This window comes from Pristis pectinata, chromosome 10 (assembly GCF_009764475.1).
Source record: "Pristis pectinata isolate sPriPec2 chromosome 10, sPriPec2.1.pri, whole genome shotgun sequence".
NCBI lineage: Eukaryota > Metazoa > Chordata > Chondrichthyes > Rhinopristiformes > Pristidae > Pristis > Pristis pectinata.
This window is the reverse complement of record NC_067414.1, coordinates 46047954-46071763: the sequence shown is the minus strand read 5'-3', so window position 1 is coordinate 46071763 and position 23810 is coordinate 46047954. Positions and strand designations below refer to the sequence as shown.

Below are 23810 nucleotides of genomic sequence, written 5' to 3'. Positions count from 1 at the left end.
CCTCCAACCCCATGTCTCCTGACTCCTCCACACACTCTTCCATTGTCTGACTAGTTTTTTAGCATTCCCCTTTTTATTCTTAACTCTTCCTCCCAAGAGCCACCCCTCTCCTGCCTTAAAATTGGCCTTGCTGACGATTCCTTTGAATTCCTCCTTTGAATTCCCTACACCTCCTGGTACAGTCACGATATAAAAGCACATTTAGTTTCTGCTAAATGTTTCTCTGTATACCCGCACAAGATCTTCAACTTTTAAATGGCAACATAACATTATTATGCCATTTATCATACAAACAAAAACAAAGCCAACTCAGTGGTGACGCTGGGCAAAGAGTGAACACATTCTGTTGGCCAATTAAATCAGAATGTAGCATTTTTGGGATCAATGTTAGGCAGTGAGGTGGACTTCTGTGGACTACGTCTCTATCTTCTGTGAAAGATGTGTGTTGGCAGTGGGGGTGGAGAGGCCTGGAGCAGATATTGATACCCCATCCTGCCGTCAGTTTATTCAGAGACATCAGCTCGTCAGCTGCATAATTCCAGCGTCAGTAGTCCAACCGGAAATAAGACCTTGTAACCTGCTCTTCAGTCAACAAGTGGGAAACTTGTTTGGTAAGTAGACATTGCATTCTTTACTATTTCGTAAGTAGGAAACTAGATTTGCACAACCTCCCCTTCTTCACATCACCCTCTCCCATGCTATGTTAGAGATCCCATTCCTTCCCTGGGTCACCCAGAGCCCTCTCAACTCGATCCTTCCTTCATCTACCCAGGACCTTGACCTCAACTACCTGGCTGATCTCCCCAACTCTACTTGAACAGATTTTAAGTAAACTAACATTGCGAAATAGGATTCTCTCTGTTGATTTTCATGTATTTGTTGCATCTGGTAAAACAGTGAAATGGCTTGTTACCAAAACAAAGTTTTGTTTGAAGTGGACAGTCAATTAAGTGCAACAGAGCTGAATTCTGATTTTTCTGCCTATCTTCTCCCTATGGGGAGATACTATAATCAGATACATTCTGAGGTCCTTTACAGGCTAATTACTTCTGTTTCATGAAATTTATTTTCCTATTTAGAGCCAGCATCAAAGTATTCCTCTTTGCCTTGGGAAGTGATTGCATTATGAATGCCAGAAAAAAAGTATTAGGAAACACCTGGTTTCATTTTATTACCATTTGTTTTTCAAGATGACATTTCAATATCAAGTTTCTAGTCATGGAATTTAATATATCAGCTCTTGTACTATATTTCTCTTCCTCAAACACCACCCCCGGTCCCCCAACTCTCTCCTTCTCTCACTGGAGTAGGCAGTTGGAAAGTCTCCACCTTGACTCTGTCAGTTCAGTTAGATCAGGGGATAAAAAAGTGCTGGTAGTGGGCTGATGTCCCATGTTCCAATGCATTACATCACCTGTGACTCAATATCTGTATGCCAAAGACCGTAGCTCTGGAATTTCCTTCCTAAATCTGCCTCTTTTCCATCTCTTTCTTATTTAAGAACCTCCTTAAAAAGTATTATTTTTATTTAAACTGATCATCTAATATCCTTTATGTGAAATTGTAGACATGTTTTCTAAGATTTGCCACTGCATTGCTAAAATATCTAAAAAATACTGTGCAGAGACAGGCATACGTAAAATTAAGTTGGAGCGATGAACAGTCTGCTGGAGGAACTCAGCAGGTTGAGCAGCATCTGTGAGGGGGAAGGCAACTGTTGACATTTCGGGTGAAAACCCTACATCAGGGTTGCAGTGCTGATACAGGGTTTTGACCCAAAACATCAACAGTTCCCACCCCCCTCACCCCACAGATGTTGCTCGAACCACTCAGTTCCTCCAGCAGACTGTTTGTTGCTCCAGACTCCAGCACCTGCAATCTCTTGTGTCTCCATGAAATTAAACTGTATTTTCAAGATGTTCAAATAAAATGGAAATCTTGAAAGTGCATTTTTGTTGAGTAGTTTTCACCACTGGTTGAGGGTTGTTTTGAGATTTCAGATATTGATCACTTAATAGGTAGGCTTTGCCATTTACAACTCATCTTAGCACTGATGCTGACCTAAAAAAATATAGAAAAATTCAAACTGAGAAAATACTTCTCTTTATATGAAGGCACTGTAAGGGCCCTACATTGAAATTACTTCCTGTTATCTTCTGAGGAAGTTACTTTTATTCCTGGTTTTGTTTTGGCTCAGCTAAGTTATTTATATGAAGCCTCTTGTTGTTTTTATACTTTGAATATGCAGTTAACAACATGCTACCCTTCCCCTATTCCACTTTCCAAACTGTTTATAATGAGAGCCATAATGTTATCTGCTTCATTTGCTGACTGTAGCTCCAGGTGCTAAGACCGATGTCTTCCCTTCCTAAATCTTGCTAGCTCTGTTTCTTCTTTTTGAAAAGCTTCTTTGCCCAATCTAGACATTGAAGGTCTCTTTATGTGGCCTCATGTCAAATGTTGTTTGATGGCATTCCTGTGAAATGTTTTACTAGATTAAAGTTGTTGCAATATACTCAAATTTGTCACACATCAAATGTGTTTCCAAATCCTTTTAAATATGTTTGACTAAATTTTTAGAATTGCTCTAAGAAATTTAAACTATGTTGTAACAAGTTCAGTAATCTGTCTAATTTGAAATGTAATTTGAATAAAGGATATTGGGTTTGATTTTACATCATTTAGATTTTCTTTCCTTTAAGGCTGGTTTTGAATTGCTGAATTATTCATTAAGTTGGAAAATATAATCCTTGACTTCAGAATAGAAGAATAGTATTGTGAACTACAACCATATTTTCAGTTTATCAGCTTCATTACAGGCCTTATATTTTGGAAATTCATCAAATGATGTGTATTGTTCTGCCATCTGTTCAAGTGAAATTTCAGCATGTATTTCTGCAGTGTCACCTTGGATAATTTCATGGTGCGAGTTCACCAGCCAAATGCAAATTTTTATATGCCCGCTTTATTTCTGGTTAGGACCCCTTTAGCATTCATGAGTAATGGGAGTTGGATTATTAAAGTAAGGTGTAATTTTTTTTTGTTGTTTCTCTTAACTTAATCAACGTAAGAACAACTTGCACAGCAGATAGAATAAACTCATTTTTGATAACAGGACAGCAAAGGAAAAAATAGATTGCCAAACCTCGAGCAACGCACATATTTAAGTGAAAAGTAACCTTTATGATAATATCAACAGATGAGACTAAGTGTCAATGGTTACAAAACTGTAACTGGCACCATGTAACCAGATGATTGTCATTATAATATTATCCAGCTTTGTACGTTGTTTCTATCCTAATGCATGAATCGTTTGTGATATGGAGGTTATGCTGTGGTCTTTCACTATTTATAAAAATAATATTTTGTGATTATAATTAATGGACAGAAATGCTGCAGCACTTGTGGTTCATGTTGAAAGGTTAATTAAAGTAGCCACTAATTTTACTGAATGACTCATAGTTAACAAGTTAATGACATTGCTAAAAATGATGTCATCTAGAAATGTTACTATTTCATGTCAAAGCTCTACCTTCTTACAATATTTAAAGAAATGTTTAAAAGAAATGAATTATATGACAAGTGTTGAGTATATTCGGTCAGGATGTGTGAGAACCTGAAAGTTATTTTGATGGGTGATTTTAACCAACCCAAAATAAACGGGAAAAACCAAAGAGTCCCCCCTCCCACCCCATTTGATTGAATTCAGTTTGTTCAATTAAAATAACTTATCTCTGCTGTATATAATAATATATAAAGTGAACTTGCTAAGCTGCCATGCTGACAACCTTTTGAATGTATTTTCTGAATCTTTGTGGTGATTTACATTGCTTTTAAAAACCTCCCTATATGTGGGATGTGTGTCACTCTTTACTGTGATTAGAGACATTTTAGTATTCATGAATAACAGCATATTAAAGCAAAGCGGGTTTATATTTGTTCTTTTAAATTGCTCAGCATAAGAACAACTTGCACAACAAATAGAATAAAGCCATTTCTGATAGCAGAACAGCAATGAAAAACCACATATTGAAGTCAAATGCTGAAAAAAATGGCATAATTACAGTTTTCACATACTGTAGTAATGAACTTAGCGTATGGAAAAACGTATGCTTTTTGTTTTGTTGATGGGTTTTCAGCATTAAATTTATCTCTTGTTCAGAACTGCTTCATTTCTGCAACATGCATGATATCTCCTTAGAATTCTCAGCCATAATACAATGCATGCATATGCAAAAGAGGTTGAGTTTCTTTTACAAGACATTACACTATTAATTTGCATTGGGTTACTAAACTATTGGGGCAATGAGAATGTCTGTGAAACTTTTGTGAATCAGCACACCACATTCTGCTGTCCAGTAGGATTGCAGTACTAACATAAAGTTTGTGGATGGAGTAGAATTGAAACTGAAGGCTATTGTTGGAAACAAGGTTCTTAAGATGAACCATGATGTGCACAACTCTTATATGGTGCATTCAGTAGTGATACTTCAATCCACTCTATTGTGACTATTGATCAGTACCAGGAAATTGTTACTTTTTCACAAAGATCCACAAGGGATTTAGTAGGCTATGCACATGATTTTAAAAGAATACTTGGTGGTCATTTCCTACAGTTCTGGCAAAGTCTTCATTAGCTTTTCAGTAATTTGATATTGCTGTCCAAATAAGGCCAATACAACAAAAGCTGCTTGCATTTGTTTTCATCCTGACTATTCCTGTATATTCTGTATGAAGTTCAACAAGGATCTTTTCTCTCAAATTTATCACCAACTGCACTTGATACATCTCTGCTCATCAAACAACTCATTGCCATGATTTTGGAATGGTTTCACCATGATAATCTCCATCTTTTCAATGTCTGTACATGGGCTCTTTTCAACACTGAATCTCTCAAGGTCTTGTCTGTGATTTCAGATGCTGTTACTGGAAGCTTTCATCAACTGCATTTACTTCCAACATCAGAGCTCTTTCACCTTAGCTGTATCAGAGCATCTGTGATAACATTTTGCTTGGAATTCCTCCTGTTGATTGCAATAGAAGTATTGTCCATCATTGCATCTGTAATGCTGCCATTTTAGGTATCATTAATTATCACAAGTAATGGCTTATGAACGAGGTAAACAAAATCTGTCCAGTAAAAAGCCATGAAATTCCTTGTTATTTAATACTATTCCAGGTGTTTCCTCCTTGATCTGTGCAGAATTGTGCTTGCTCCTTGCGAATTCCAATTTAGGGAATACTTTTAATTCTGCTAACTCTGCTTACAAATCTTGTGAAATGGGTAGTGGATATTGTCCCCCATTTGTGACTTGATTTCATGCGACTTTGTAGTTTCCACTCAGTCTCATGGTGTCATCTGCCTCAGACACAACCGCAATTAGCTTGGTGCACTCACTCTGGTTGGTTTTCCCAAGCATTCCATTTTGTTGCAGCCTATCCCATTTTTCCTCAATGTGAACTTTTTGAGCATGCAGGACTGTGTTCAGATTGCAATTGACTCCGCATTTGCTTGAGTGCAAATGTACACATGTTATGTCAGTGGAGCTATCTTTGATCATATTATCTTACTTTTCCAATAATGTGTTAAATGTGTGACTTTGGAGTGCTGAAAACTTCCTTTCAATTTGCCTTGAGTGACTGCAGCCAAGTCCTCCATTTCCAAGTTGAGTAGTCTTCAAAATATGTAAAATGATCAATAGCTGTACTTGCTCTTCATTGTGTTGCACTGTGCCTAATGTCTGTAAAACCTCAAAAGAGTACGTTTTCAGTTTAACAGTGATTTCTGTCAGTCATATCTTCCAAGCTCTTGAAACACTCTGTGAAGCAGACACACTACACAGAAGCTCACAGTATAAATGTGCATACACACACACACACACACTGCATGCATACTTAACAACATACATGCTTAAAAGGTATACTACAATGTGCAAATTGTATTTGAAATATAGTAGCCTAGAATTTAATTGGAAGGGGATCTTGCAGTGAGTTATGATTAGTTTAAATGGTATAAATGCAACAATTTCTTATTTGAGGTTACCGTTCCCTTCCTTTTTTCCCTAATGTAATCTGTTATTTGGGGAGCAAATTTTACTTTTTCTAAAATGCAGCAAATTTATTCAGTTCAAGGTGTTTTGCGGTTAAAAAAGAAGTGCCTTTATTGTAGGTGGTCGACAACAGCTTCCTTTTACGTAATGTTGTTAACATAAGAAAAACAGCTAAGGAGAATCAGATACCATTATCAAACAGAATATTGAGCATAAGGAAATATTGAAACAAAGGCACGGACAAAGAGGCAAGATTTAAGGTGCATCTTGAGGGAGGGAAGAAATGTAGACAAGCAGAGATCTCAGTTCCTTAAATCAGAAGGTAGCCTCTCAGGGGTGGCATATAAGATTCAGGGATGCCTCAGAGGCCATAATTGAAGGATTATAGGACAGTGGCAGAGGTAAGGAGGGGCTGATTTGAAAACCAGGATGAAGGGCATCACATGCAGGGTAATAGATAAATGTGAACTGGGATGTATTGGGTTGGGATTTGGACAGAAAGGTTTTGAATGACCTCCAGTTTGCAGAGAGTGAAATGATGGAAAATGGCTATGTATATGCTGGCATAGCCACATCTAATGGTAACAAAAGAGAAGTAAATGAGATGATGAAGAGCCATAGTTGGGCAGTGTTCCAGGGGTGAAAAGAAGTGCATGGATATGAGATCATAAATTCAGCTCAGTGTCAAACGTGACATCAAGATTGCAAACAGTCCCTTTCAGACAGTTTTCAAGCTAGCTGAAAATGATGCATTTGGTCTTCATAGCACCTAGTGGATATTGGAAAAACAGTCTGACACTTTAGAGATTGTAAATGGATCAGGAGAGGTAAAGCTGTGTTACATTTGTATTACAAATAAAACAGAGGAGGATGGGACATTTATTCCTATCACAGTGTACATTGGTTGAGAATTACAAGAAGGGATAGCTTACCTCTGTCCCAATCACACAGTATTTCATTAGTGACTTTGTTCGAAGCTATTTAGTGTTGTGGCAGGGTTAGAAATCCAAATGGAAGAATTTAAGTAAGCAGTTTAGGTCTGATGGACATGAATTAATTCTAATGCTATGTGAAGGTTCTGAAGAAAAATGTGGCAACCTATCTGCAGATGTGGAAGCCCTCTCCTGATGGTCCAGACCAAGTTTTATGGTTCTCATTGGTTTTAGAAGTCTGATTTGTGGATGGATAAAGAACTGACGTGAAGGATGAAAGAAAATTGAGGATGTCAATTTCAATCCAATTATTTAAATCCTCACTGTATGGCAACCATGTTTCCACTGGTAGCTTGGGACTGGTGCATGGACTGAAAACCTACAAAAAGAACAAAATTAAAAATTACACCACTTAAATCAGTGATTTCATGTAAACTAGGAAAGCCTGCTGTGAATTTTTTTTTTGGTTCTTTTTTTAAAATAGTCATTTAACCTTTATTTTTGTGTTCTTCCATATACATTATCAGTCAGGCCGTTTTAACTATATTACAGTTTTAACATGCGTGGTATGTATATAAACACCAAGAGGAATGTGTGGTTGCTTTAACAAATGTGTCTGTCATCAAATCTAATACTTCTGAGCATGGTGAAAAGCTCCGACAGAAGCAAAAATAACATTAAACTGCGTTTGTTTTTCTGCATCAATAAATATGTTCTTGTATGAATGTGTAATATTTAGTTTAAAATCATCTTCCTTGAGGCGATATCATTTCTCTCAAAGTGAGAGCTCACTAGCCTTCAAAAAGATAGATCCCTTTAATCCAATCTCATGCACATATATGTTCTGTAAGTGCTTCTTTCAATTATGTTCACTCCAGTGTGTATAGTGAAGATTATTATAAATAAAGCTGTTTCTGATAATATAACCGTGATGATAATGGTGGAAGGTGAGATAAATGCTTACCTATTTTAGAAACGTCGAGCTTGGTATAAATAAAGAAATGTGGAGAATTTTGCAATAAACTTGCTGATTTGCATCTTTGACAATAGCAATGTCTGCTGGAAGAGTTTTAAGTTATGTGTCATTGTTTAGTTTCTAAGACTTTACTTTCAAATAAGGTAATGCTCAAAGTAGAAGTGGCATTGGTGATTTCTTTGATTTAAAACTAAATGTGTAGAGTAGTCTGTTTCAGGGGCACTGTATTTCAGAAGTGGTGTACGTTGTGCATATGCTTCAATGTAGTATATTTAACACATGACTGAGGACAAATTTCTACCACAGCATGCTTTTGATACTTTCCATTTGAGAATTGCCTCAGAAATTTTAAATGTAATCCAAATGTACATTAATAATTGGAATCAGTATTCTGTGACAAGGCCAGATTACATTTCAGTATTCTTGGTATTCACTTGAACCAGTCAATTACTGGGATTGTATGTCTGCTAAAGCTTTAATTTAATATAAATGGTTGTAACTCCTGTGGTATTATTAAAAGAAGGAATTAAAAAGGTAAAAAAAAATGAAAAGAAATAAATCATTACCACCACTAATTGGGTTTGTGCTCCTGTGTTGAATCCTGGCTCTAGGGCTCCACAGCTTGACTGCACTAATGCTTTGGCCAGACACAGTTTCAACTGAGTTTACAATCTTGGGTCCTAACCAAAGTTTTCAGTATTTCAGTTTCTTGCATAAAGTTTCAATTGGTAAATGGGCGGAGTAATTTCAGTTTTTAGTCTGGAAATCTGATGATTTCACTTTGCTCTTAAAAGAATATAACCTGGTTATCTGTGAACATTCAAAGCAACTTCAGATGCTATACCATTCATATAGAGATGCAGTTTCAGAAAGTTGTTGGGCATGTGAACAGTTTAGTAGAAAAAATGGTCCACTTTGTTGTCTTAACAGCATTTTCCTTTTTTTTCTTAGCACGCAGAAGTTTCAGTTTTTGAAGTGAATATTCGTTTTGTTGGAGGGCTCCTTTCTGCTTACTACCTGTCGGGTGAAGAGGTGAGTACCACTAAACATAGTAACTTTATGAAAATGTTTATATTCCATCAAGTCACTGAACACCAAACCTGATTTTTTTTGCTCATGTGAGTCCAGGTAATTGAACCTGATCTTGACTTCTTTGGTAGAACACCATAAAAACTTCCTGATGTGGTGGCATTATAAGATGGTTGACTGGTTTAGGGAAGAAACTTAGTTGGTTGGGACATTTACCGAGGGGTTGCATCATTGATCTTAAGTTGGAGGTTTGGGAGGCAGTGAGAAAATGTCTGGAATGTCATGATTGTTGACTGAAGTTGTGTTTGAATCTGATGTGCACCCTGACCTCTCCTGCTTGCCTTTTATAGTATGAATAAAAAGTCTTTGAGGTGAAAAAGTTGGAGAAAATTAGAAAGGTGGGTTACTCACCTAGCTCAGTTAGATCAGGCTCCTTGCAGTTAGACTGCTATCACATATCTAAATTAATTTTAAAACTTTTCATGATACTTAGTTATTTGTAATTGGTATCTATTTTGGAATATCTATAATGCTTTCAAAAATTAAATTAGTTGTCCTTTTCCCATTTTTGACTAAATATCTTTTTGAATTATTAATTGCACATAATTACTTCATTTTCTTGAACAGAGATATTTGCCAAATGTACATTTCTTTTGCAAACATGGTTGTAGTAACTCTTTAAGATCAGAATTTCATAACTGCAGATCCCCAAAAAATTAATAATTATGAGAAATAAAACAACTTGATCTTTTTAAAGTTAAGATCAGTCTGTCAAGGACTGCTCTTCTGGATGGGATTGTTGAAAAAGTTAGATATTTAAACATTTATAGCTGCAATTTCCAATTTTTCTTGAAGAATAATGCAGCTTGTGCCCTTGATGTTTTACTCCTGGTTACATGGTGTGAAATTGGCAACAACCAGGTTGTAAGCAGCAGATGTTGGTACTGAAGTATAGAAAGAAAGTGCTCAACTTTGATGTCCACTTGCAGCAACTTAATAATCTCTGTCACTTGAAAGATTGTTGGCAAAAAGCAGTGAGAATTAAAGTTTTGTTACTTAACTGTAAGAGTGGTTCTGGAAAGGACATTTCTTTGTTAATAGCAACTGAAAATTCTACTCAGAATGGTTATTTTTGGTGATTTTTTTGGTCTGCAATATCAATGTTCATATTTTCTCAAAACAGTGTAGAGTAGGAAATTAGTTCTAGATCCTTTTTCAGTGCTCATCTGAGATTAGCTCACTCATATAAATGAGAATCTGGTGGTGATTTCTTTAAAAGTCTCACCATCTACCAAGGAGCATTGTTTCAAGCTGGTAGCTCTACCTATGGTAGCTCTACATATGGTAGAATTATAAATGCACGTCATATTGTTCTTGTGCAGTCCAAATGTAAGTTAGACATAATGCACCATTGCATTTAGTAATTGCCTATTATCAACAATGTGGCCTAGTTTCCATCTTTTCTGTAGTCAGAAGGTTGATTTGCTGATTAACCTATTTAATAAAAGTTGTTTGTCTTTTAGAAGGTGCTTGGACAAAGAATGATTATTTGTGGAGGATTAAAATTGACACTGAAGTCAAGAGCCACTTACATTTGTTTAATATTGGTTACAAATGCATAAAGGTTTAATTTTTGAACGGATTGAAAATACCTTCTCTTATTTCATATCAAAGAAATAATGGAAAATGAGTAGATTTTTACACTATCCCTGTTAAATCCAGGCATTGTAATTTCAATCATCTCATTCTTTCCGTGCTTCTTGTTAATAAAGATGAGGTAGAATGAGAAAAGTCACAAGGATCTTAGTTTGTTGACTTTGTATTATGGGTTAACTGCTTTTGACATTATCCTTATCAAATGTGTAAGATTGCTACTTGGCAATAGTCTCTGAAGATTTTACAATTGTCATCGAGGTATTTTAGTGTACATTGAGACAGAGAAACTTGCACTCGATCATCTTAATGACACGTGGTGTTGATTATTTGCTACCTCCTAATACAAAAGATGCTGTTTGATGTCAATCCAATGCTGTCTCCTGTTCCGGAGTACCTCCAGATGGTGGTGATGTTCTGACTTGATGTGTGTTGTGTCAATCTGCATTAGAAGAGGAAAACTACGGTCAATAGGCTAAAATACATTCAGAGGTTTAAAATATATTGATTTGTGAAATTGACACACAATATTGAAATATGTGTAATGTGAGAGCCAATAGTGTGCTGTATTCTTAATAGATTTTGAGAATTATAGTGAATTAATTTAACAAGCATTTTCCAGGTTCTCAGTTTGGAGGAAAAATGGTTCTAATGGGAAATTGATTTTGAATGTTAGCATTAATCTAATTTTAATTTAACAATTTCTGGTCTTATAACAAAGCTTAATAAGGGATTCAATTCCGGTGAAGCTCCTTACAGGAACTCAAGAACCTGAAAGGCAAAATAGAAATTGCGTTGGCATTGATCATTTTAGAAGGCAGCTATTAATTAGACCCTTAGGTGATTACAACTATGGAATGCTTATTGCTAACTTGCTGTTTCATTTGTTCTTCTCAGGATATCTTTCCACTTGCAACTACATGAACTCAGTTATGTCTGCAAGATATTTGCTGCACAGCCTTGCTAGGAATACTGCCATAGGGCTAGCTACGTAATTTTATACCTCACTCCAAAATAAGCTGGACTAAATGTGTTCATCATGAATAGTATTTATGATAGCAAGTGAGTAGAAACTGTGGCAGAAAAGTCAGTAATTAGAAGATGCACATTGTCTAAAGAACCAGAGGTAATGTGAGTGTGGTTAAATACACAGCAAGTTATTAATGATCAGCCACGTACTACCTGAAAATGATGGTAAAAGATTGATTAGTAGCTTTAAAAAGAGAATTGGTTAAATAGCTGAATAGGAAAATGTTCCTGGGATATAAGGAAAGAACGGGGGTGACTGGGACTAATTGGAATAGTCTTTTAAAGAGCCAATGAGATATGGATGGCATGGTACAGGAGTGGTTAAAGAATTGGATGCTATCTGGACACTTGGACTACCATTTTAATCTTACCTTAGCAGTTAAAGGATGTGAATTCAAATTAATAAATTAATTTGGAATAAAAATCTTGCATTAGTGATGGTAACCATCAGATTATTTTAAAATATCCTTCAGTAAAGGAAATTTGCCATCCTTACATGGTCTGGCCTCTGTTTTTCCAGAACATTAGTAATGTGCTTGATTCTTAACTGTCCTCTGAAAAGGCTTAGCAAACCATTCAGTTCAAGGAACACTGAAGGATAAACAATAAATACTGGCCTTGTTGCAAATTTACATTTTATGAAAGAATACTAACAATTAAAAAAACGTTGGTCCTGCACTCACGAATGCAGGTGGATAACAGAGAAAGGTTCAAGTGCCAAGTTGTACAGTTTAACATAGAAAGTATCCTATCCGGATGCATCACAGCTTGGTATGGCAAGTGCTCTGCCCAAGACTGCAAGAAATTGCAGATAGTAGTTAATGCAGCCCGGTCCATCATGAAAACCAGCCTCCCTTCCTTTGAGTCTGTCTGCACTTGCCTTGAGAAAGCAGCCAACATAATCAAAGACCTGTCCCACTCCCCCCTTCCATCGGGCAGAAGATACAAAAGCTTGAGAACGTACCACCAGGCTCAAGGACAGCTTCTATCCTGCTCTTGAACAGCCCTCTTGTATGCTAAAGATGAACTCTTGATCCCTCAGTCTACCTCATCATGGCCGTTGCACTTTATTTGTCTATCTGCACTGCACTTTCTCTGTAACTGCAACACTGTATTCTGCATTCTGTTTTTTCTTTCCTTTTGTACTACCTTGATGTACTTATGTTTGGAATGATCTGTCTGGATGGCATGCAGACAAAAGCTTTTCACTGTATATTGGTACATGTGACAATAATAAATAAATTTCCAATTGACAATTTCCAGCCAGGAAACTGGGCTGCTGGAAGGTAATGAGGATTTACTTTTGATTCTTAGAGTAAGAGCATAAAATGTAGGGGGATAGGCAGGATTGAACAGACTTGCATGTAGGAGGTGGTGTAGGCCCTGGTCATATTCTTTAGCATTTAGGTGGACCCACAATTCAAGAATATTTTGGAATAAGTCTAGTTACCCTTTAATGAATGGTCTTGATCCTTATCACCACCCTAACCACCCACCCCCTATATAAAATAAAATTTCCTTGAACAAAATCAAGCAAAATAACTTTCCTGTCCTCTCTAACTTTCTAACAGTTAGTTGCAAAAATGTTGCGAGGAGGCATTACTACCTGAATGTTAGAACGGAATTTCCTCAAGTAGCCTTATGGGTTTATCAAATAAGGGAACATATCTTCATATACCAAGTGCATACTTTTATTCATTATTGTACTTTTCATTGCATTTTATCCTCCCCAATTGTACTGAAAAATGTTTCTTCATATTCTATTAAGTGTTGCAAGGATAGAAAATCACTCTGTTTGCTGAACATCTTATTTCCCTTGTTCCCACCCCTGTCAATATTTTTTCTTTCTTTTTGTTCCACCCTCATGACTTTGTACTGTGTAAGTCATCACAATTGATCACTACAATACTACAAGCATTCACAGTTGATCATCCTTGAAGGGAGATTGTAGTATGTGAGGCATTGAAGGTTCACAAAAGCCAATACTATTAGGATGCATTGCCAGATGATTAAAAGCAAAGCAAGGAATAAAACTCCTGCTCCTTTTGGTTCACTTGTTCTGCAGGTAATTATGAAGGTTTGGAAGAGCACTACTAGATTGATAATCTAGTTTAAATCCTTTACTTTCCAGGATAGTCATAAAGAGCCCTGGTACTTCAGTTTAGCAAATGTAGACTGTTGAGAAATTTGATAAAGGGTTTTGTAAAAATGAAAGATTAGATTTGATTGACTGTTCAAGACTGATAGATCAGAAAGAACCAGGGATTGTGAGAATGCTAAGTGAGCAAAAAGCTGGTTAGCTGCCTTGTGGTATTAGTTTTATATTGATTCATGAATGAGTAAGATAAGTTGTATACAGAGTTTGTCAGAAATGGGTTTTTGGCAATAGCTCACATAACTGCATAAAGAAGGAAGGGGGACATTGACTCCATTTCCTTTGAGCGGAAGTTCAGAGTTTTCCACAAATTCATCATCCATTTTGCCTTTCCCAAGAGATTGTTTGGTTGCTCGGTGGAGAAATGGGGCTTGGCGAGATAGAGGTCACAAGATGATAAAATAACTTTGTTAGTGAGCTGGACTTTTCCCTCCCTTCGGGTTTGTATTTTGAGAGTATTTTGATATGAACTTCAAAGTTTCTGCTGGTGACCAGAGCCGAGATAAACAGTGGCAGGTACCAAAAATGTGCATATTCCTCTTACTAAAAATAAAGTTCAACACTTGTAATCTAACGTTGTTGACACATTTATCCTGATATGACATCAATTGTGTTAACACCAGGTGCAGATCTGAATATCAAACTGGACTTCTAAGTTGCCAACTTGGTTAAAATCCAGCCCAAATCCATGAGCATCAAATAAATTTGTGCAGTCTCAGTCGAGTTTAAATGGTGACAGGTTCACAAGATAATACATCCATTGGCCTGGCAATGACACTTAAAAAAATAGTCAAAGATGTGAGCCCTAAGAAATGAAAAATGTGATGCCATTTTTGTTTTAATTATCAATTTTGTTGAAGCACAAAAAAGAAATCATTCCTGATTTACCAAGTTATGGAGTATTAGTTGGTTTCCACCATGTTAGAAAAACCACAATATCAACAATGATGACCAGGAACAGAACCTCAGATGCTTTAAGCATCAAGTCTTCCCACAGAATTCTAATACCTTAATATATTTTCATAATCTTACCACCTGACCAAATTTATGTGACTTTTAGGTGACAGTCAAATTAAGATTAAAATCCCAGGCTAATTTGGAGGTGGCGAGAGGGGAGGGGGACACAGAATTTCCTCTCTAACTTCCTACGGCAACTGAAATCAGTCCAGAAGATCACCATAGCTCAGAGTTCTATGGAATACCAAACTTTTGCTCAGGCTGATCTCTTCCCCCACCAGAAACCCGCCTATCTCCTGCTTTCCTTATTCAGTGAATTGACATCCACTGCCATTAACGTCCATGTTCTGGAGATCCACATTTCTCAGGCAAGAGATATCAAACCTTATGCTACATAAGATTGTGACTCCTCCTTGACTCCATTCCCCATTATATTCTCATCCTTCCTCACTGATTTAATTAAAACTAATTATCCATTCCAATGCAATCTGTTCCCCTTGTCACCTTATAAACCCAAGAAAGTCAGGTAGGTAGAATTTCTCAAAATGAATTCATTTGCCTTCCTCTACAGGAATGAACCATATAATACTTTTTAATAGCTAAGTTGATATATAACTCAAATCAGCTCTGTCTATCATTTTAGATCTTCCTGCTTTTAGTGAATCAGAGCTGAATTATAGGACTATATACAGCTAAAGGGGACAACTCTAAACCCTCAGTGACACAAGAAATTCTGCAGATGCTGGAATCTGGAGCAATATGCAAAAAGTGCTGGAGGAACTCAGCAGGTCAGGCAGCATCCCATGGAGGGAAATAGACAAGCAGCAGAGCAGAGTGATATGAGATTCTGCAGATGCTGGAATCTGGAACATTCTGATGAAGGGTCTCGGCCCGAAATGTCGACTATTTATTTCCCTCCGTGGATGCTGACTGACCTGCTGAGTTCCTCTGGCACTTTTTTGTGTATTGCTCTAAACCCTCAGTATCTGGTTTACAAGTTCAACGAACTAATGAGCTTGACATCTGGTTGTTTTTGAGTTTTGTATTCATTCAGTATCTAAGTTTTGAAGACAAACCATTGAGTCGAAGTCAGCAGTATGCAGTTTATTAATGCTGTGTTAAAGTAATAAGTTTGAAATTTGAATAAGTAAAAAAACCTCATAATCTTCTGGAGTTTCAGAGTTTCTTTTCAGAGTTGCTTTTCAGATGTTGTTAAATGAAGCATATACTAAGAGGGCTGCAAGAGTACTTCTAATTTAAATGTTGTATTGACTTGTAATGAAATTCAGACTGTTTAGTTTCATGTCCTGATTTTGCTTTTTTGATCATTCTTGATGAGCCTGTATGATTTCACCAAGTTGTAATTCTTGTTTGTACTGCTCTATCTCCCATGGTGTTTCACTCAAAGAGTTGAGTGATGGTTTAAAGCCAGTGATGTTGAATTGGCTGCCCATTACACATGACACTCAATTTTTCTTTCCATTGAAGTCAATAGAAAGGAAAATGGAATGTGGCATAAAAGGTAGATAATTCAATATTGCGCATTTACTCCCATGGAATGAAGTGTTATGCACGATTAAAGTTTTACTCCACATTCAATACGAACGTGATGATTGCATGTCTCAAAATAGTGGATTCCAGAATTGGCAGACTAATGATATGGTGATTAAAAATCAAGAAAATAATGTCATGGAGCACAAGTTCTCCATCTTAATTTTTTTTTACTGTTTAACAACAAGTCCCATATGATAAATTTGGCCACTCATTCATGAAGGCAAAAGATTATTAATGAGCATTACAGAACAGCTAAGCAGCCACCAGAAAATTAATGAATTAATAAAGCATCAACAACTTCATAGATCAGTGAGTGTGAGAAAATTAAAAAATTAACATGGTAGGTGAACCCACAGTTTAGTAGATGGATGTAGCAGGCAAAGCAACAAATGAGTAAATTGAGAGTAGTTGTCACCGTTGTATCTGTCATTTCACAAATGAACACAATATACCAGCAAACTAATGGAGTGTTGAGTATTGATGAAAATAAGTCAATTTTGGTCTATGCTATTCTCAGGTTATTCCATGGGTCTAATATTTATTGAAACATATGGATTATAGGGAAAGGCATGCCAGAAGAGTATTAGAAAACCAAAAAAATTGCGGATGCTGGAAATCTGAAATAAAAACAGAAAAGTCTTGCCAGCTTGTGCTCCTCCCCCTACCTTTATTATTCTGGCTTCTGCCCTTTTCCTTTCCAGTTCTGATGAAGGGTCTTGACCTGAAGTGTCGACTGTTTATTTCCCTCCATAGATGCTGCCTGACCTGTTGCATTCCTCCAGCATTTTGTGTGTGTTGTAGAAAATTCTGGAAATATTCAGTAGCTGATCCTACGTTTGTTAGGAGAGAGGTGCAAATTCAGAAGTAACTAATTTAGAATGGGTATCTGAAATAGCAGTTTTTGATGAAAAATAAAGAGTATAGTGGTAGAAAGCCAGAGGTTTGGAATAAGTGAATCATAGAAAAGCTGAAGACCAGAGAAGATATCATGCATTGGAATGACAGAAGGTGCTAGATAAAGAGCAGGGTTCCCAGGCCAAAAGCGTAAACAGACACTGATATGGAGGAATATGTTGAAAAATTGGGGCGAAACTGAGGGTTAGGGTTAGGATAGATTGCCTGGGATTAATGCATCATGAAATTTTTGCTTGCTGGATAAAAGGATGGCTAATACAGACAGAGACTAAGCCTGTTTCTGATGTAAAGTAAGCCAGTGCTGCTGCCTAGTGGGTGGATTTCATGAAATGGTGAAAGGACCATTGATTATTAAAAATGCCAGGGATCATGTACAGATCAAAATGAAGGACAGAATAATGGAATGTTGCTGCATGAAAGAAGGATATTCAGCCCACAAGAAGCATACAAGCCCTACTTAAGATAAGATGAGAGCAATTCAAATAGTTCCACTCCCTCTCCCTCTCCAAATAACTGTGAAGTCGAATCAAGCTCCTTCTTGAAAACTACAAAATTGAATCTGCCTCTACTTCCTCTGCCACTGCATTCCAGACCCTAATATCTCATTGCATAAAAAAGTTTTTTCTCATGTTAGATTTGGTTCTTTTACCAGTCATCTTCATTCTGTGTCCCCTAGTTCTTGACTCTTTTGCCAGTGGGAATAGTTTCTGTCTGTCTAAAACAATCTGTATCAACCCTGGGATAATTTCAATAAATCTTTTTCATGATTTATCTCACTCTTTCTAAAAACTTTACATCTTTCTTAAAGTGTGGCACCCCGATTTAAGCATAGTCCTCCAGTTTTGGTCAAACCAGTCCTTTACTGAGGGTCATCTTGACTTCCTTGTTTCTGTGCTCTATGCCTCTATTTATTAAACCCAAGATACCATCTGCTTTTTTTTAAACACTTTCTCAAGCGGCCCTACCACTTTCAACATTATATACATTTATATGCCTTTGCATTTGTACCTTAGAGCTCTGTTCATGTATTCCCTTTGGAATTAAGATATCTTTATTAGTCACATGTACAGTGAAATACATCTTTTGCATAGAGTGTTCTGGGGTCAAGTGTCGCCACGCTTCCGTGCCAACATAGCATGCCCACAGCTTCCTAACCCGTATGTCTTTGGATTGTGGGAGGAAACCGGAGCACCTGGAGGAAACCCATGCAGACATGGGGAGAACGGACAAACAGTGGCCGGAATTGAACCCGGGTCGCTTGCACTGTAATAGCGTTACGCTAACCACCACACTACCGTGAATTGTGCCATTTTATACGATTTTTCCTTGATATGCCATCTGAAATCCAATAGTTCCCATATTTCTGTGTTACATTTATTCCAACATCCGCCCACCCATTGCACCAGAATGTCTATATTTTATGAAGTTTGTTACCATCCTTACAGTTAACTGCACTTTTTAGTTTTGTGTCATCTGTAAATTTGGAAATTGTGCCTTGTACATTGAAAGTCCAGATCATTAATATACTGTATGTTTAAAAATGCAGTGATCTTCGTACTGACCCTTGGGAACACCACTGTACACCTCCCAACAAAACAATTTTACTGCTACCTTGTTTCGTGTTATCTGGCCTATGGTTTATCCTTGCTGCTACAGCTGCTTTTATTCCATGGGCACCAACCTTGCTGACACCTATTACGTAGCATCTTATCAAATGCCTTTTCAAAGTCCTTATTAACCATCAACCCTATCTATTAACTCATCAATAAAATGACAAATTTAGTTAGATACAATTTGCCTTTCACCAATCTGTGTTGGCTTTGTCAAATCAATCCACACTTGTTGAAGTGCCGCTAATTCTGTCCCTGATTATTATTTTTAGAGCTATCCCTGCCACCAAGATTATACTGATTAATATGTAGAAACCAGGTTTATCCCTGCACCTTTTACTGAACAAGGTTCTAACACTTGGCATTTTCCAACCCTTAGGCACCACCTCAAATCTATGGATGTTTGAAATATTATAGACAGAACCTCTGCAATTTCTTCTGTTACTTTTCTTCGCCACCTAGGATGAAACTTAACTAGACTTGGTGATTTATCTATTTTAAATGCAGCTGGATTTTTTTGTTCCTCTTTATAAATTTCTAGTCCATCCAGAATTTCAACTACTTCTCCCTTTACTGAGATTCCAGCAACATTATCTTTCTTGATAAAGAAGAGCACTAAGGTTTAAGTGTCAAAGGTAACTATTGAGGAATCCATCGATCTTCAGGCAGATGCTCAGAAAGGACATGTTAAAGCAGACCTTGGTTAATGAATAATCTTAAACAGGTGAGGAATGTAAATGGAAACTGCAATGGGAACTTCAAGGTCACTTTAGCTGGCAGAGAACTAATAATGATTTAACAGTGTAAATAATAAGAGAGAAAAAACATCAGATATTGGAAACTATGAATAAAAGGTGCTGAAGCAATATAACAGGTCATTTGCAAATGAAGAGGAAACATTTTTGGGACTACACCGTCTTTATTAGATCCTATGCCTGAAGTCTTCTGTTCACAGGTCCTAAATTACATAGAGTATCTTCATTCATTCTGTTTTTTGTACAGCTGTTATATTTGAATAAATAAGCAGAAGCTCCTCTATATTCTAACATGAGGTCCAACCACTTTCAAAAATGTCTGCTTAGAGTCATGGAGTCAAATAGCATGGAAACAGGTCCTTCAGCCCAACTTGTCCATGCTGACCAAGGTGCCCATCTAAGCTAGTTCTATTTGCCCACTTTTGACCTACCCTATTCATGTACCTGTCCAAATGTATCTTAAGTCTTGTTATTGTACCTGCCTCAACCACTTCCTCTGGTAGCTCATTCCATATGCATACTACCTTCTGCGTGGAAAAAGTTGTCCCTCGGGTTCCTATTAAATCTTTCCCCTCTCACCATAAACATATGCCCTCTAGTTCTTGATTCCCCAACTCTGAGGATAAAGACTGTGGGCATTCACCCTATCGGTGCCCCTCATGATTTTATACCCCTCTATAAGGTCACCCCTCAGTCTTCTATGTTTCAAGGAATGAAGTCCTAGCTTGTCCAATTTATCCCCATAACTCAGTCCCTTGAGACCTGGCAACATTCTTGTAAGTCTTTTCTGCCCTCTTTCCAGCTTAGCAGCATCTTTCCTAAAGCAGGGTGACCAAAACTGAACACAGTACTCCAAGTATGGCCTCTTCAACGTCTTGTACAACTGCAACCTAACATCCCAACCTCTAAACTCGGTGCCCTGGTTGATGAAGGCCAGCATGCCAAAAGCCTTCTTCACCACCTTGTCTATCTGTGACAGCACTTTCAGGGACAATAACTTAAAAATCAGTACCACTGACTTGAATCTGAGATCTAAAAGTTATCCTGCATGATAATTTAAACAAAAGAACTGAGATAAAACAAAAGAATTTTGCATTGCATTTGGCACGAGCTTTTTTTTTCTAATCGGACTGTGCTTCTGCTATGCAACTGAACTAGCAAAAAGGTTTGACGGTAGAAATAATTGGGGTTGCATCCCAATCTTCTGCCGCTTGGATAATGACAAATTCCAGAATAATAGAATAGGAATCACTGCTGTGAGTGGTGATAAAGCAGCAGACATCTTTAGTAAATTTATTCAGAGATCTTTTCAATGCGGTCAGAAGTTTGAACATTGTTGATTGTCTTTTGCAATACTTGCCCCAAAAATATTAAGTAAGTAGAAATGTGGTCAGCTTTCATTTTTCTTGTTGTGTGGGTTGCCTTTGTCAGCAATCATGGAGAAGTTTTGATTTCCAGAGTGAGTGGGTTTAAGGAGCATGTTAATCCCAGGCAGTCAACTCCAATCCACCAAATCCTGTTCTTTGACTCAAGGCAAGAAGTGGGCAGCCAACCTGTCCTGGGAGGTGGGTTGATGGTTTAAATGCATTAACGAGGAAGTAGCCTCATTAACTACTTTGCTGATTTAACTGTAGCTAGCTGGGATTCCTGAGTTTCTGATAATGTTTGCTGGTAGATGGCTGGAAACTGGTATAGTGATTAGAAAGCTCCAAATAGGTCATACTGAGTACATCCTCATGTGGGTGAAACCTTTCAGAATATGTTTTATGGCTAACTTAGCCGCCTTCTGAAGAAACAGAAACACACACGTGCCTTTCCTCAACCACCTTCCTGCTTCTCTGAAACATCAAAGTGCACCTTCCAGACTCTCTGTGTTCCCATTCTTTCTTCCCAGACACAAGTTATCATCTCGATCACCAAAGACACCAGGCTGATCTTGGATCAAGCAATTCATTGTCCTCTGGAAAATGCATGGAGCAGAAGCTATCCTAAATGGAAATCTGTTGAATCAGAACAATCCAATTTGAGTATTTATCATTGAATTTGCCTTTGAGCCTCTTCCCAATTCAACCTGTTGGTTGGCATGTCACAATTCAGTGGTCTTTCACCTTTAAGCTGAGCAAGCAGGTCACCAATCAGAGCAAAGGGATATCTGTCTATGTTTTCTGCTCTGTTGTTTGATATCTTATAATCTGAACAGATCTTAATGGCGAAATCAATCTTTGCTACAGTCACAATTGTAGCAAACACAACCAGTTCAATGAAACTGCAACACCCTAAAAGCCTCCTAGTTAATTTTCATCACCAATCACTTTAATGCCATCCTTCAGTGGATTGGTGATGAAATGTTTCTTTTATGCACTAAGATAAAGTTCATGCTTTGAAGAACTGAAGTGTAGCATTCTCCTTCAGGTCATCATGAAACTTGTAAGGCACTGGTCAAGAACAGCTGATGCAGACAAATTCTTCATGCTGTTTGACCACACCACCCCGTTCCCCATCTGACTTAATCTTTGATAGTAAGTACCAGCCTATCACATCACAATCACTTTCACCACTTCACTCTCACTTCTCACCTCAATGCAGGAACAAAGAAAGGCTTCACTGTTACCTTCTGGCCAAAGGCACATAATTTCCTGCTCTTGCATCATTGTTACTGAAATCCCATTGACACTCTCTGTCCTTCATTATATTACTGAATATGGAAATAAACATTTGATTTTCCCTGAACAGTCCACATGATCCATTTGGGTCACCATCTTTTTTTAGTTAGGTCATGCATTTGATACTCTTTACTGTTTCTTCCAATCGGCTTTGCACTGCTTGGTTGCTGGAGCTTGCCATGGCTTTGCTTTATTTTGAAACAACCCGTTGACAGATGTCCTTTAATCTCACAATTATGGCTAACAGGTTTGTGTCAGCACTTATTATGTTAGTATTGTGTACTACCACGATAGTGACGTTTACCCTTCAGGAAGGCTTTTCTATTTTCCCGAAGATGCAATAGAGCTCAGCCCCATCTTTGAGCTCTTCCTAGGTAATGTTATCAATCCTGTGCTTACCTGACCACAGTTTCTACTGCCTGTGCAATATCAAATGAGAGTTTAAAGTTCAGTTTCTTCTCACTCAGTAGACTCCAAACCATGTGATCTTGCGACATCTCCTCCAAACTTGTACCATACTCAGTACTAAGCAAGCTATCTCAAACGTGTATCAGAGTCCACAACAGTTGCATCTGCATGCTTATTTCAGTTTTAAACTTGTATTGCTTGGGGCATTTGTACACTTCAGTTAGTTTAACCAACACTTCAAATTAGATGGTCATACCACTGCAGATTAAGAACGTAAGAAATAGGATCAGGAGTGGGCCAAGTGGCCCGTTGAGCCTGTTCTGCCATTCAATGAGATCATGGCTGATCTGGCTGTGGACTCAGCTCAACCTACCTGCCTTTTCCCCATAAACCCTTAATTCCCTTACTATGCAAAAATCTATCTAACTGTGTCTTAAATATATTTAATGAGGTAGCCTCTACTGCTTCCCTGGGCAGAGAATTCCACAGATTCACTACTCTCTGGGAGAAGCAGTTTCTCCTCATCTCTGTCCGAAATCTATTCCCCCAAATCTTGAGGCTATGTCCCTTAGTTCTAGTCTCACCTACCAGTGGAAACAATCTTCCTGCCTCCATCTTATCTGTCCTTTTCATAATTTTATATGTTTCTCTAAGATCCCCTCCCATTCTTCTGAATTCCAGCAAGTATAGTCCCAGGCGACTCAATTTCCCTATATAGGCTAACTCTTTCATCTTCGGAATCAACCTGGTGAACCTCCTCTGCATTGCCTTTGAAGCCAGTACATCTTTTCTCAAGTAAGGAGACCAGAACTGCACGCAGTACTTCAGGTGCGGCCTTACCAGTACCTCCCTGCTCTTAACTTCAATCCCTTAGATATGCTGCACTCAGTCCCCACTTCCAAGTTATTGATGTATATTGTAAACAGTTGCGGGCCCAGCATCAACCCCTGTGCAACCCTGCTCACCACTGATTTCTAACCAGAGAAACACCCATTTATCCCAACTCTCTGCCTTCTATTGGCTAACCAATGCTCTATCCATGCTAGTATATTACCCCCAACTCCATGCATCGTTATCTTATGGATAAGTCTTTTATGCACCACCTTATCAAATGTCTTCTGGAA

The 23810-nt window shown here is 37.6% G+C and overlaps 1 protein-coding gene across 2 annotated transcripts in view; it reads left to right on the top strand.

Moving 5' to 3' along the window:
- Positions 1-23810, top strand: part of man1a1 (mannosidase, alpha, class 1A, member 1) — a 340636-nt gene that overhangs the window by 151578 nt on the left and 165248 nt on the right. For both annotated transcript variants that reach the window (XM_052025482.1, XM_052025483.1), the window contains exon 4: positions 8910-8990. In XM_052025482.1, the coding sequence (XP_051881442.1) occupies positions 8910-8990 (81 nt within the window). The remainder of the gene's footprint in view (positions 1-8909; positions 8991-23810) is intronic.